Source organism: Chiloscyllium plagiosum, unplaced genomic scaffold, assembly GCF_037043375.1.
Source record: "Chiloscyllium plagiosum isolate Xiang-an unplaced genomic scaffold, Cpla_swu_hap1 HiC_scaffold_2, whole genome shotgun sequence".
Classification (NCBI taxonomy): Eukaryota; Metazoa; Chordata; class Chondrichthyes; order Orectolobiformes; family Hemiscylliidae; genus Chiloscyllium; species Chiloscyllium plagiosum.
Window position 1 is genome coordinate 101,334,338 of NW_028270140.1, and position 13,672 is coordinate 101,348,009.

The window sequence follows — 13,672 nt, forward strand, 5'->3', positions numbered from 1 at the left end:
TGGTGGAACAGTGAGTTGGTGATCAGCTGGTGTCTGCACATTTGGTGGGTAGGAGAATATCACTAGAGTTGCAGTTCCTGGTTCACTTCCAGAGTTGGGTGTCCTTTCTGAAACTGCTCTTGAAATCCTCTAGGATGGTGAAATTATCTTCCTTAAGGATGTTGGTGAGTATGGGATTCAAGGAAGAGTAAAAGCTGACTTTTGGATCATCTCTCGCATCAAAGGTTGGTGAATAAGCATTCATGACCATTGCCTGTTGGTCTTGGCAAGGTGTAGATTGCCTCACTATTCTAACATTGATGCCCACACAGTTTGTTGACTAATTCATTCTTGATAGTGAATCCAATTCTGTGCATCTTGGATTAATTCTTGGGTCCACCTTTCCAGAACAAGGTGTAACTACCACCTTCTTCCCTCAGCTAGCATTCACCACCTCTGAGTCTCCTACAGAGCAGCAATATCACTATTGAAGTGCTCAAGGTTAAGGGCAGTTTTTCATTCTGGATAATTGTTTTGTTGGTTATCCATAAAGGATTATACATTCCATGTTCTGCGATTGCGTTTGACTTGGTTTTCAGTGACTTGGTTTCCATGGTAGATGAGCCTGCCGGATGCAGTTTTCCAGCCAGGTTGGTGACGAAACAGGAAGAATAGAAGAGTTGAATATTACATGAATGAAAAAAGATTTGTATAAAGTTACAGCACTATGGTTTGGAAATCCCTGACCATGAATCTCTCAAAAAGCTAGCATTCAAGTTCAATTAGTAATAAAAGCAGATGAATGTTGGCTTTTATTTCAGAGAATGGTGTATAAAATAAGAAAGATTTTTTTTTTGGTAATCGACGTTTCGGGCATAAGCCCTTCAGGAATGAGGAAAGTTTGTCCAGCAGGCTAAGATAAAAGGTAGGGAGGAGGGACTTGGGGGAGAATGGGATGGCGTTTTTACAGGGGGCAGGGTGGGAGGAGGTGTAGTCCTTTTTTGAGGAAGAGCGCCTCATCTTCCGCCTAGGAACCCTCCAACCACAAGGGATGAACTCGGATTTCACCAGTTTCCTCATTTCCCCTCCCCCCACCTTGTCTCAGTCAAATCCATCGAATTCAGCACCGCCTTCCTAACCTGCAATCTTCTTCCTGACCTCTCCGCCCCCACCCCAGTCTGACCTATCACCTTCACCTTGACCTCTTTCCACCTATCACATTTCCGACGCCCCTCCCCCAAGTCCCTCCTCCCAACCTTTTATCTTAGCCTGCTGGACAAACTTTCCTCATTCCTGAAGAAGGGCTTATGCCCGAAATGTCGATTCTCCTGTTCCCTGGATGCTGCCTGACCTGCTGCGCTTTTCCAGCAACACATTTTCAGCTATAAAATAAGAAAGTTTTACTACATCTTTACAAAACATTAGTTAGATCACAAATGGAATAGTTTTGGGCTCCTTTTCTAAGGAAAGGTTTACTGGCATTTAAAGCTGTCTGCTGAAGATTCGCTAGGCTGATACCAGGTACAAAGGGAACAGTTTTCTGGAGAGATGTTGAGTAGATTTAGCCTGTACTCTTTGGAACTTTGAAGAATAAGAGCAACTTTATTGAAACTTACAATACTAAGGATATTAGGTAAGGTTGATCTGGAAGAGTTGTTTTGTCTTTTGGAATAATCTTAGACAAGAGGGCATAATCTCACTAAAAAGTCACACATTTGATAAATGAGGGATTTTTTGAGGGTAGTGCATATGTGGAATTCTTTACGACAAAGGGCTGTCATGTCTAGATCATATATATTAGAGGCTCAGACTGATCTTTTTAATCAGTAAGGGAATCAAGAGTTATAGGGAAAAGGCAGGAATGTGGAGCTGAGGGTTATAGATCAGTTGTGATCTCACTGGCTGAATGGACTACTTCGACACATACATCTATCTTGTTTTGTGCAGCTGAAATTCTGAAACCACTGAGGAAGAGGTGGGACTTGAACCCAAGCCCTTTGGTTCATAGATTGAGATGGGAATGCTGCAACACAAGACCCCTAAAGTCTTGAGGGCAGATTTTACGGACTAAGCTTGTAGACATTTTTAATTAACCTGTTCTGATGTGTTGTGACACACCACTGGAATAGGTAGACATTGAACATTGGCCATTACCACAGTGCCTCAAGAGCCGCACTGTCCCTGTAATATCAGTTGCAAGTGGGTGGCAGCTAGGTCTTTCACTGCATTTTACAATCCTTCCCTCTCCTGCCTTGAAGCATGCCAGCCTCTGGTTTCTGATCTTTGGTTTGCTGTTAGGGAATCTTAAAAGAAATTTCTTCAGCATTGACTATCACATGAGTTTAAAAAAAAATAAAATTCATTCCTACTGATGTGAAAATGACACTCCAAAAATTTAAATCCAGACCAGTTTTCTGTTTAATGTTTCTTCAATGAAAATATTTAAAGTTTGTGACCTCTTAATTAATGAACTTAGAAAACTTAGTTGAAGGTTTCAAGACTGAACTCATTAGAACCAGTTTGGCTCCTAATTTTAAAAAAAACTCCCTGAAAGTCTTGAATTTATAAAGTGTCTTAATATATGCAAAAGCACTTCACCATTAAGTCAGTAGACACGGGAGATCTCAACAATAATGTGAATGGGATGTTGTCTGTTTTTTTTAATTATGTTAATTGAGGTCCAAGTATAGCTTGGATTGAGAGAGAGCTCCTTTTAGTTAACCTAGTAACCTCTACCTAAGCCATAGGACCTGTACAGAAGACTGCTTTAACTATAAGCCCCACATCCTTCATGCTACACAAGCCTGTCAGCCTACATTTATGCCCCAAGCTTGGAGTGGAACCTGAAGTTGTGATCGCTCTTTGCATCTAATTAATAAACTAACTTTTTAATTTTGGATGTGCCATACCATAATTGCCCTAAAATACGTAATAGTATTTTAGCATAATTCTGTTTTTTTTACATAGTTAATCTAGAACAAGAGAATAAAAGCTTGCTTTCTTATAGGTGGCTAATATAAACCCAAAAGACAACTCTTATACTGTGAAGGATTTTGTGTACAAGGATGTTCAGCGAGACTGGCCTGGTTACTCAGAAGACGATCGACAACTGTTTGACAGAGTAGTTTCCAGGTAAATTGACTTAATTTGTTCAAGTGGTTTTTTTGAAGTGATACAGGTTATAAATCTTATTTGTTTAGCATCTTTAACAAAGTAACAAACCTTAAGGAGCTTCACAGAAGTTTTATTAAACAAAATATGACATTGTACCATATAAGGAGATTTTGCATGCAGATGACCAATATCTGTCAAAAAGGCAGGATTTATGAGCTGTAAAGAGGATTCTACAGGGTAGTGTACAGGCAGCTGAGGAAACAGCTACAAATGACGGCGAGGTTAAAATAATTGATGTTCAAGAATTCAGATATCTGACAGGGTTATTGGGTTTGCAGGAAATTAGATAGGAAGGAATGAGGTCAGGAGAATGATTGATTGATTGATTCGAAAAGACAATTGAGAATTTCATTATCAACATATTGTTTGACCAGAGATTGGTAACACCATGACAGGTGAACTAAGAACTAACAAGGCAGCAAGCGTTTTGAATATTTTCAAATTTACCGAAACCAATCTTGTGAAAAATGGTCTGCAGAATGTAAGACATTGTTTTCTAGTTTTAGGAATAGAACAAATTTTGTAATTCTTCGTATGCAGTAAGCAAACCAAAAGAGTTCAATGCAGCAGCCCAATTCAAAGTTTGTTTCCCTGTGGTCAGCACTTCTGCTTACTTATTGAGAAGGTTTGTGAATTGCTTTTGAATGCATTTATTAAATGCTTCAGAGTTGGAATTTTGATGTCTGACATATCGGTAAAATGTTCAGGCTCTGACCATATTCCGTTTTGTTTGTTGGCGTGTAATTAGTGTCTTTGATTTATTTTTTGTCCTAGTTTTGACATCTTTTAACAAGAAGGAAGCATTTTCTTATAATTTTCATAATTACTGAATGGGTAATCAATCACTACTTCACAACCTCCGCTTCATTAATTCATTTCAGTCGCTCACTTTTTATTGTATCATTCATACAAATCATTTGTTGATGACTAGTTGTACTGTGTTCTGGAGTCAAATGAACCATTACTCTACAGAAATCTCACGTGTAGATATGCATCTTGCCAAGTTGTTTGATAATACTTTGTACTTGGTTGCTCATTTGATTCTAAACAACAAAAAAGCCAAAGAACTGCAGATGCTGGAAATAAGAAGCAAAAACCGAAATTGGTGGAAGACTCGGCAAGTCTGGTAATATCTGTGGAGAGAAAGCAGAATGAATGTTTCATGACCCTCTTTCAGCATGTGATGAAGGGTCATTGGTCCTAAAACATTCACTCTGCTTTCTCTCAGCAGGTGCTGCCAGACCTGAGTTTTTCTGAGTTGCTCTTTTGATTCGTTCCTGTAACTGCAGAAAGCTCTTTGACCAGTTACCTGCGCCTTCTCAGGGACCTCAAAAGATAATGACTTGGGGAAATGTGAAACACTTTCCTATCTTTGAAAGCTTCCTCTTGAATAGTGCAGACATTGGAGACATGGATGAGTTTCACCATTTATATGCCAGCTCAGTCTTTGGCTGATGGAGGAAAAGAGAGGTGAGAATCTCTGACTAATGATGTACATGTTCCTTTATGCTTCAAAGATTTGGATAAAATTCAACACGCATTTCAACATTGGAGATCAACGTTTGTACCTTTGCATGATACCTCCCATTTGGTGGCAATCAAGGCAGCAATATCCTATTTCCTGATGTCTCTGGCATCGAGATGTTAATCACTCAAAATCCGCTCCGCTGGATGGAACATGTCATTCACATGCCTGACACTGTACTCCTGAAGCAACTGCTTTTCTTGGAGCTATGGAGGAGATTCCTATGTAGGGCAGTGGAAACCCATTAAAGATTTTTATAAAGCATCCCTGAACAAATCAGACATACCTGCCAACTCCAGGGTGACTCTGGTTTGTGACTCAAGATGGAGAAGGCTCATTCGGACGGCCACAACATATCCACAAGCTCTGTCTGAAAGTGCAGAGATGAAGCTGTGATGTCAGAGAGAGTGCACAAACTTTCAAACAACCCATCCACCGAACTATTTGAGCACCACCTGCCCTGCATGTGTTCAGATCCGCAGATCATATGTTGAACTCATCCGTTAATAGGGTGTGGAAGCAGGAGTCAACCATTTGGTCTGCTGTTACTCTGCTAATATTTAAAGATTTTAAAAATCTATTCATGGGAAGTGGGCATCACTGACTAGGCTAGCATTTATTGCCCGTCTCTAACTGCCCAGAAAGCAGTTGAGAACCAACCACATTGCAATGGGTCTGGAGTCACATGTAGGCCAGATCATGGGTAAGGATGTCAGTTTCCTTCCCTAAAAGACATTAGTGAACCAGATGGTTTTTTTCTGACAATCAGCAATGGGTTTATGGTCATCAGTAGACTCCAATTCCAGTTTTTGTATTGAATTCAAATTCCACCACATCCTGGTGGCAGGATTTGGACCTCGTCCCCAGAACAGTACTTGGGTCTTCTGGTTAACAGCTTTTCTTCAAAGTGGCTGTTCTGCAGCCAGACTTGTATTTCAGATTTATTCGAATAATTTTAATTTAAATGTGAACACAATTCCTCCAAGCATGAGCCTGAACATTTGATTGTTGCTCCAGTGACATTACTACGTTGCCTTCATCTTCTCTGCATAGATTTAATGGTGCCATTACTTGCTTTCAATACCAAAGTGAACCCTTGTGCCCAGAGCATTTGCCTGGTTATCAATTGGAACCAAAGTTGAGAGACTTCCTCTCCCTATCCATAAGACAATAAGATATAGGAGCAGAATTAGGCCTTTGGCCAGTTGAGTTTGCTCCACCATTTGATTATGGCGAACAGTTTTTCAACTCCATTCTCCTGTATCTTCCTGTAACCCTCGATTCCCTTAACAATCATCAATCTATCTATCTTTGTCTTAAATACACTCAATGATTTTGCTGCCTCAACAGCCTTCTGCAATGAGTTCCACAGATTCACCACTCTCTGACTGAAGAAATTCCACCTTATGTCCATTCTAAAGGGTTGTCCCTTCACTCTGAGACTATGCCCAATGGTACCAGTGTCTCCTAGTGGAAACATCTTCTCCGTGTCCATTCTGCTTTTGTATTCTAGTCCTCCTGAAAATGAATGCCAACATTGCATTTACCTTCCTAACTGTCATGTGAACCTGCATGTTAACCTGAGAATCCTGAACTCGGACTCCCAAAATCCCTTTTGTGCTTCAGATTTTCAAGGCCGTTCCAGTCTTCAAACAGTCTTCAAACAAACATGCATAACCTCACACTTCCCTGCATTGTATTCCATCTGCCACTGTTTTCTTACCTAATCTCACCATCTGTCCAAGTTCTTCTGCAGCCTCCCCACTTCCTGTCCAGTAGTTGTTTCTCACTCACTGTAGGATAAAATGAGGAATACAGATGATGGAGATCAGAGTCATAAAGTGTGGTGCTGAAAAGCACAGCCGGTCAGGCAGCATCTGAGGAGCAGGAGTGTCGATGTTTCAAGCGTAAGCTCTTCATCAGAAATTTCTCACTCACTCTGCCTCGTGCTCTTGTTCCCCCCACTGTGTATTTTTCCCAGCTCACTCTTCCCATCCCCCAAAAGTGTGCTTAAAGGCAATAAAAATCATGTTAAGAATGTCCTAAACTCTTAACTCTGCAGGGGGCATAAAATTTGGCTTTCCACCAGTTTATTGTTCACCCATACATGCTCAACTTCTTAACTGTTACTTTACCTTTCTAAACATTGATTTAGACCCAGGATTAACAGTGACAATTGGAGATCTGGTTGTAACACTTACAAAATGGAGGCATTGTGAAAAACACAAGGCAAAAGCAAAGTTAATTACGATTAACACGACTACATAACGTTTAAAATATATCCTTATGGAGTGCAGTTCTGGTCACCATGCTTTGAAAGGGAGATGAGCACATTGAGGATCCAGAGAACAACAATGTGAAGGAACCATGAAGAACGGTCAGAGAAGTTTTGTCTTTCAATCTCCAGATAAAATATTAATGATGAACCTCCTGTGTAAATATTTGAATGACAAAGATAAAGAATAATCGAACCAAACCAGGACAGTACAATCGGAAGCAAACTGAGGAAACGAATGAAAAACTCTTATTTATTCAAAATGTCTTTACAGAAATGGAGGCTTTGGAATTGGAATTTGGAGCAATTTGCTTAAGTGTTAGCACCTAAGGTGTTAGATGCATTCAGACTGCAGTATACAGCAAAACTGGGTGAGTTCAGTACTAGAGAGATGAGCTTTCATCCAAATGATGTGTGTTTTAAGAGGCTGTTAGGAGATATGAAATTATACTCCATTTTTGTGAATTGTAACTCTGCACCAGAGGAGAAATTAATTATAGTTTTTAACTGATTTAAATCAATTTAAAATGATCATTTCAGCTTAAAGTGAGAAACCTGGCATTGTTAGAAGCAACCTACATTCATTCAGGGACCCATTCTCTGCAAATACAAGGAATATGTTCAAGCTGGGAAGAGTTTGGGAAGATAGTTACCTGTTGCTTTCTCCATTTCAGTACCATGGTCAATCAGTTCAGTAGGTACCATTTTCTCCAATTAGTGTTGATTTGTCTGAAAATTGACATTGTTGTGCTTGTCCTGTTGTGTGACAAAAAAATCTTTTATTCTAATCTGCAGGCTAATTTTGCCATAGGTATTCATAAAATAGCTGACTGGGTAGAGTACAGCTACAGTATGATAACTATGATTTCAAATCATTTTTAAGTTTGAAATCTAAAACAAAAATAAAGTGCTGCTAATTCATATTATATCCGTGAATACTTAAAAGACAAAGGAAAATTAGAACTTGAAAGTGTGTTGATGTAGAAAATCAATAGGATTAGTTTGTCATAATGTAGTCTAGACATCTAAATTTGAATGTTTCATGTGGAGCATTCAATACTGCACCACCCAATTCCACATGCCAAGCCATATCTTCAAAAGAGCCTTTTGCATTTTCTCATTCATGTGCATTTTATAGATTAGATGCTAAGTGAAAGCTTATTGACTGTTATTATTATTCTAGAACTTAACTTCACTTGCAATGCAAATCAATATATAAAATAAGTCTAATTTAAATCTTGAAAATGACTATCTTCATTGTGGTTTATGTTGGGTTTTTCCAGGTGTAGGCATTTTCAAGAACTTGTTACCTCGATAACAACTCAAACGTTTGACAGATTATTGTAAACTACTTTTGCTTATCACCTTGAGGCGAATATCCTACCTAAATTTTTCCCAAGCTGGATGTTACAACAAAAAACCTGATGATTCTGTTGATGTATTCAATCTGACATAACAAGAGCATTAATTTGACTGTTAATGTAAGCTATTGCCAAAACAACTAGAATGCTGACAAGACCTTTGTCACATACAGTGACAGCATCCAAAGTTAAGTTGGTGGGATTTGCTGAAGCTAATCAAAACATTTCTTTAACCTTCCTAGAAACTACTGTCCTTAAAGATTACACTGGTTGTGCAAATGCAGCATGTATGAAAATGGCAGCACTGGTGTGATCTTGCACAGTATAACATTTTTATTGATTTGCTAGTCATTTTTAAGCTACTTTAAGGTTAATATTCTAATATTACATAGTCATATAAGTCAAATTTTAGTGAAAATATTTTAAGGTGCTATAACTGGTTTGGTCCAAACCTAATGGTATAACATTACCGAGCATTTTTTTTAAAAGCCTTAACACCTATTTGAGTAATGCATTAAGGGGCTTTGAATAATTAGATGTGCAATGAGACAGCTAATCAAGTGAGAATTAAAGGCCACTTAATTTATTGGAGGCCACTTGCTTGTGGGAAAATTGACATCTATTAAAGAAAGTAATGGTTAGAATTAACATTGTCGTTAGTCTAAACCTTGTAGTCCAAATATTATCATATAATAAAAGCTAGTCGAGTTGAAATCCCTTCTCTCACGCTCCCGCGCTCTCTCACTTCTTTGTCCTGCTCTCTCCCTCTCTCTCCTTTCTCCTGCACTCGCTCACCCTCCCCACGCTTTTTTTGTAAAGTTGGCAATGTAACTGAGATGGTCATTTGTAACCCTCATCTTTGTTTAATTTTGTGAATCTATTGATGTTTGATGTAATCTTTGATTTAACTAGTTTCACAGACTTCAGAATGATACTTATTCTGTGCAATGAAAATTGTTTCTACCAAAAATAGAACTAAGGCTTTCCATGAATATAAAGAAAACAGTCAAATTAATTGCTTGGATCCAAGATGAGAAGATGGATCTAACTTTTTCTTCTGAATTTTATAAACAGAAAATTAACTCAACTGCAGAATTCTAGCAGCCAACAAGCAGAACAAGTTCCATCAAGCTCCCCCAAAGACAGAGGATCTGCATCTTCACCAGAGGTAAATAAAATCAGCTGCCAAATTCATAATTCTTTGATTGCACGCTGATTTCCACTGTTAATTCTGAAACCCTTAACTTCCACTTGTTTGCTAATTTCTAATGCATTCTTTATTTTGAAGAATTGTACATAATTGTGGTTTTGAATTCTTTCACAGCTCTTTAAAATAGAATATTCTTGTACCTGGAAGATAACTGCAGCTATCTTTGGGCTTTCTAAGAAGTAGGCCTTAAACCTTAGTGGTTTACAGAAATACTTAATTTTGAGGCCCTACTTGGGTGCTGTAAAAGTAATTTACAAGTAATTTATAAATAGCAGTTTCCAACTCTCTGCTTCTGCCAATCTCTCTTCAATTTTTGATTTCCATTCTGTTGAGGAACAAACCTATCTTAACAGATAAAATAATTTGTCTGTTTAGCACTTGTAATTATAGAAGCTTGAAAGCAATTCAGCCACACACCGTTCCATTCCTGCCCTGTAAGCCTAACGCTTCTGTGATTAATTTGTTCCCTTTTGAAAGCCACAATTGAATCTGAAGAAGGGCTTATGCCCGAAACGTCGATTCTCCTGTTCCCTGGATGCTGCCTGACCTGCTGTGCTTTTCCAGCAACACATTTTCAGCTCTGATCTCCAGCATCTGCAGTTCTCACTTTCTCCACAATTGAATCTGTCTCCACTTGGGGAAGTGCATACCAGATCCGAAGAACATGCTATTTTAAAAAATGTTTCCCTCAAATCTGTAACTCTAAATAATGATATTTTCGTGCCCATTGCTTCTACCCATTGCAACAGTTTCTTTCTGTTTACTGTTGTGACTGCTATTATTTTGAGACCTCTACCATAGCCTAACTTCAAGGAGAACAATTCCAAGTCCTCCAGTTTATCCATGTAACTGAAGTCCCTATTCCCAGAACTATTTTCATAAATATTTTCTGCAACCTTTTAATATCTTCAACATTCTTGCTCATATGTGGTACCCTGAATTGGATACAATAAATAAGTTGAGTCTGAACCCCATAAAGGTTAAACTTAACCTCCCTTGCTTTTCTGCCCTCTGGCATTGATTTCCACCAAATCAGGACAACTCTTGAATCCTTTAAAAAGGTGGACAGGTATACTGGCAGGAATCCCAGAACAGGTCTTGTTTTTGGTAATCAAAGTCAACCAGGATAAGAGTGAATTTAGATCTGTGCAATGTTCCTGCCCTTGCTGCAAGTGCTTCATAGTTGTCCCACCCCACTACCGACAAACATTTTGTGGAGTTAGCTCTTGTGAAAGAATATGTTTCATTACAAAACTGTGGGAGCTCAAGTCCCAATGGGGAACCAAACAAAACCAGTCACCTTTTTTAATTCACTTGTGGGAGGTGGGCATCACTAACATTGTCCGTCCCTAGTTGTCCTTGAGAAGATGGTGGTGAGCTGCTGTTTTGAACCACTGTAGGTGGATCCACAATGTTTTGGCAGGAATACTAGGAGTTTTACCCAGTGACAATGAAGGAACAGTGTTGTATTTCCAAATTAGGATGGCAAGTGGCTTGGAGGAGAACTTGCAAATGATGGTGTTACAACGTCATAGAGATGTACAGCTCGGAAACAGATCCTTCGGTCCAAACTGTCCATGCCGACCAGATGTCCTACCTGTCAGCACCCGGACCATATCCCTTTAAAACCTTCTTATTCATATATCCATCCAGATGCCTTTTAAATGTTGCAATTGTACCAGCCTCCTCCTCATCCTCTGGCAGCCATTCCATACGCGTACACCTTCTGCATGAAAAGGTTGCCCCTTAGGTCTCTCTTATATTTTTCCCCTCTCACCCTAAACCTATGCCCTCTAGTTCTGGACTCGGACACACCAGGGAAAAGACTTGGTTTATTTATCCTATCCATGCCCCTCAATTTTGTAAACCTCTGAGGTTACCCCTCAGCCTCCGACACTCTATGGAAAACAGCCCTAGCCTATTCAACCTCTTCCTATAGCTCAAATCCTCCAACCCTGGCAACATCCTTGTAAATCTTTTCTGAACTCTTTCAAGTTTCACAACATCTCTCTGATAGGAAGGAGGCCAAAATTGCATGCAATATTCCAACAGTGGCCTAACCAATGTCCTGTACAGCCACAACATGACCTCCTAATTCCTGTACTCAATACTCTGACCAATAAAGGAAAGCATACCAAACGCCGCCTTCACTATCCTATCTACCTGCAACTCCACTTTCAAGGAGCTATGAACCTGCACTCCAAGGTCTCTGCTCAGCAACACTCCCTCAGACCTTACCATTTCCATGAGTGGGCGGCACGGTGGCAGTGGTTAGCACTGCTGCCTCACAGCGCCAGAGACCCGGGTTCAATTCCAGCCTCAAGCAACTGACTGTGTGGAGTTTGCACATTCTCCCCGTGGGTTTCCTCCCACAGTCCAAAAACGTGCAGGTTAGGTGAATTGGCCATGCTAAATTGCCCGTAGTGTTAGGTGTAGGATAATGGGTCTGGATGGGTTGCGCTTCGGTGGGTTGGTGTGGACTTGTTGGGCCAAAGGGCCTGTTTCCACTACTGTAAGTAATCTAATCTAGCTCTATTAAGTGTACAAGTCCTGCTAAGATTTGCTTTCCCAAAATGCAACACCTCACATTTACCTGAACTCCACCTGCCACTTCTCAGCCCATTTGCCCATCTGATCAAGAACCCATTGTAATCTGAAGTAACCGTCTTTGCTGTCCACTGCACCTCCAGTTTTGGTGTCCTCTGCAAACTTACTAGCTATACCACTTATACTCCCATCCAAATCATTTATATAAATGACAAAAAGTAGTGGACCCAGCACCGATCCTTGTGGCAGTCCACTGGTCACAAGCCTCCAGTCTGAAAAGCAACCCTCCACCACCACCCTCTGTCTTCTACCTTTGAGCCAGTTCTGTATCCAAATGGCTAGTTCTCCCTGTATTCCGTGAGATCTAACCTTGCTAACCAGTCTCCCATGGGGAACCTTGTCGAACGCCTTACTGAAGTCCAAATAGATCACGTCTACTGCTCTGCCCTCACCAATCCTTTGCTACTTCTTCAAAAAACTCATTCAAGTTTGAGAGACATGATTTTCCATGCTCAACACCATGTTGACTATCCCTGATCAGTCCTTGCCTTTCCAAATACTTGTACATCCTGTCCCTCAGGATTCCTTCCAACAATTTGCCCACCACCAACATCAGGCTCACTGGTCTATAGTTCCCTGGCTTGTCCTGTAGATATGAGTAGTGTGGGGTGCTGGAAAAGCACAGCAGGTCTGGCAGCATCAGAGGAGCAAGAGAATCAATGTTTCAGGGATAAGCTCTTCATCATGGAACACTTATACCTGAAAAGTTGATTCTCTTGCACCTTGGATGCTGCCTGAACTGCTGTGCTTTTCCAGCACTACACACTCGACTCTGATCTCCAGCATCTGCAGTCCTCACTTTCTCCTGTCTGTAGCTATGATCATGATTTTATAAAGTGCTGTCTCAGGATATTTGGTGAATTTCTGCAGGGCATCTGGGAGATGGTGGTAGCAGTGGGTACTGAACATCTGTGGTGGAGGGAGTGCATGCAAGTGGGGACAGTGGGCTGTGGAAGAGGAAAACTGCAAATGGGCAGGAAGCAGAGACTACATTTGGGGCGAGAAGAGGAAGGTGGCAGTTTATTTTTCTTAAAAACTAAACATGTTCCGTAACTGTACTTAAATGAATATGGATACAAGTGCTCTTTGAGGAATGCCTCTACAGACTGTATAAAAATAAAAGTAAACTATTTAAAGCATTAACCAAGAATTCTCTATTATTAGACTTGGAAGCCAAAAAGGAAAGTTGGTGGTCAGCTGTTCAGTGGGAGCAGGTGTTTCATTTTATAAACACAATGAACTCCGAAGGCATTAGGAGAGATATGACTGTCAAAGAAAGATGTGAATTCAGAGCTAGGGTAGGGGGAACCCTGAGGGAAGCTTTCGCAGTTGGCTTAGTGGAAGGAAAGGAAGTGACAGAGGCAGTTAGGTGATGCCAACACAACTGAAACCAATTGTGCTCTTTGCACTTGATGGCAGTAAATGAGGCAATGGAAAGTGGTTAAAGAATATATTTAACACTAGACAGCTGATAGCCAACACAAGAGGGTTTTAAAAGAATGATATCATTGCAATAAAATGAACCTTTCTGCTTCAGTTAT

At 40.1% G+C, this 13,672-nt stretch overlaps 1 protein-coding gene across 2 annotated transcripts in view; it reads left to right on the forward strand.

Moving 5' to 3' along the window:
* The window catches only part of ell2 (elongation factor for RNA polymerase II 2), a 112,290-nt gene that overhangs the window by 70,812 nt on the left and 27,806 nt on the right, over positions 1–13,672 (forward strand). For both annotated transcript variants that reach the window (XM_043709652.2, XM_087999052.1), the window contains 2 exons: positions 2,987–3,111; positions 9,389–9,482. In XM_043709652.2, the coding sequence (XP_043565587.1) occupies positions 2,987–3,111; positions 9,389–9,482 (219 nt within the window). The remainder of the gene's footprint in view (positions 1–2,986; positions 3,112–9,388; positions 9,483–13,672) is intronic.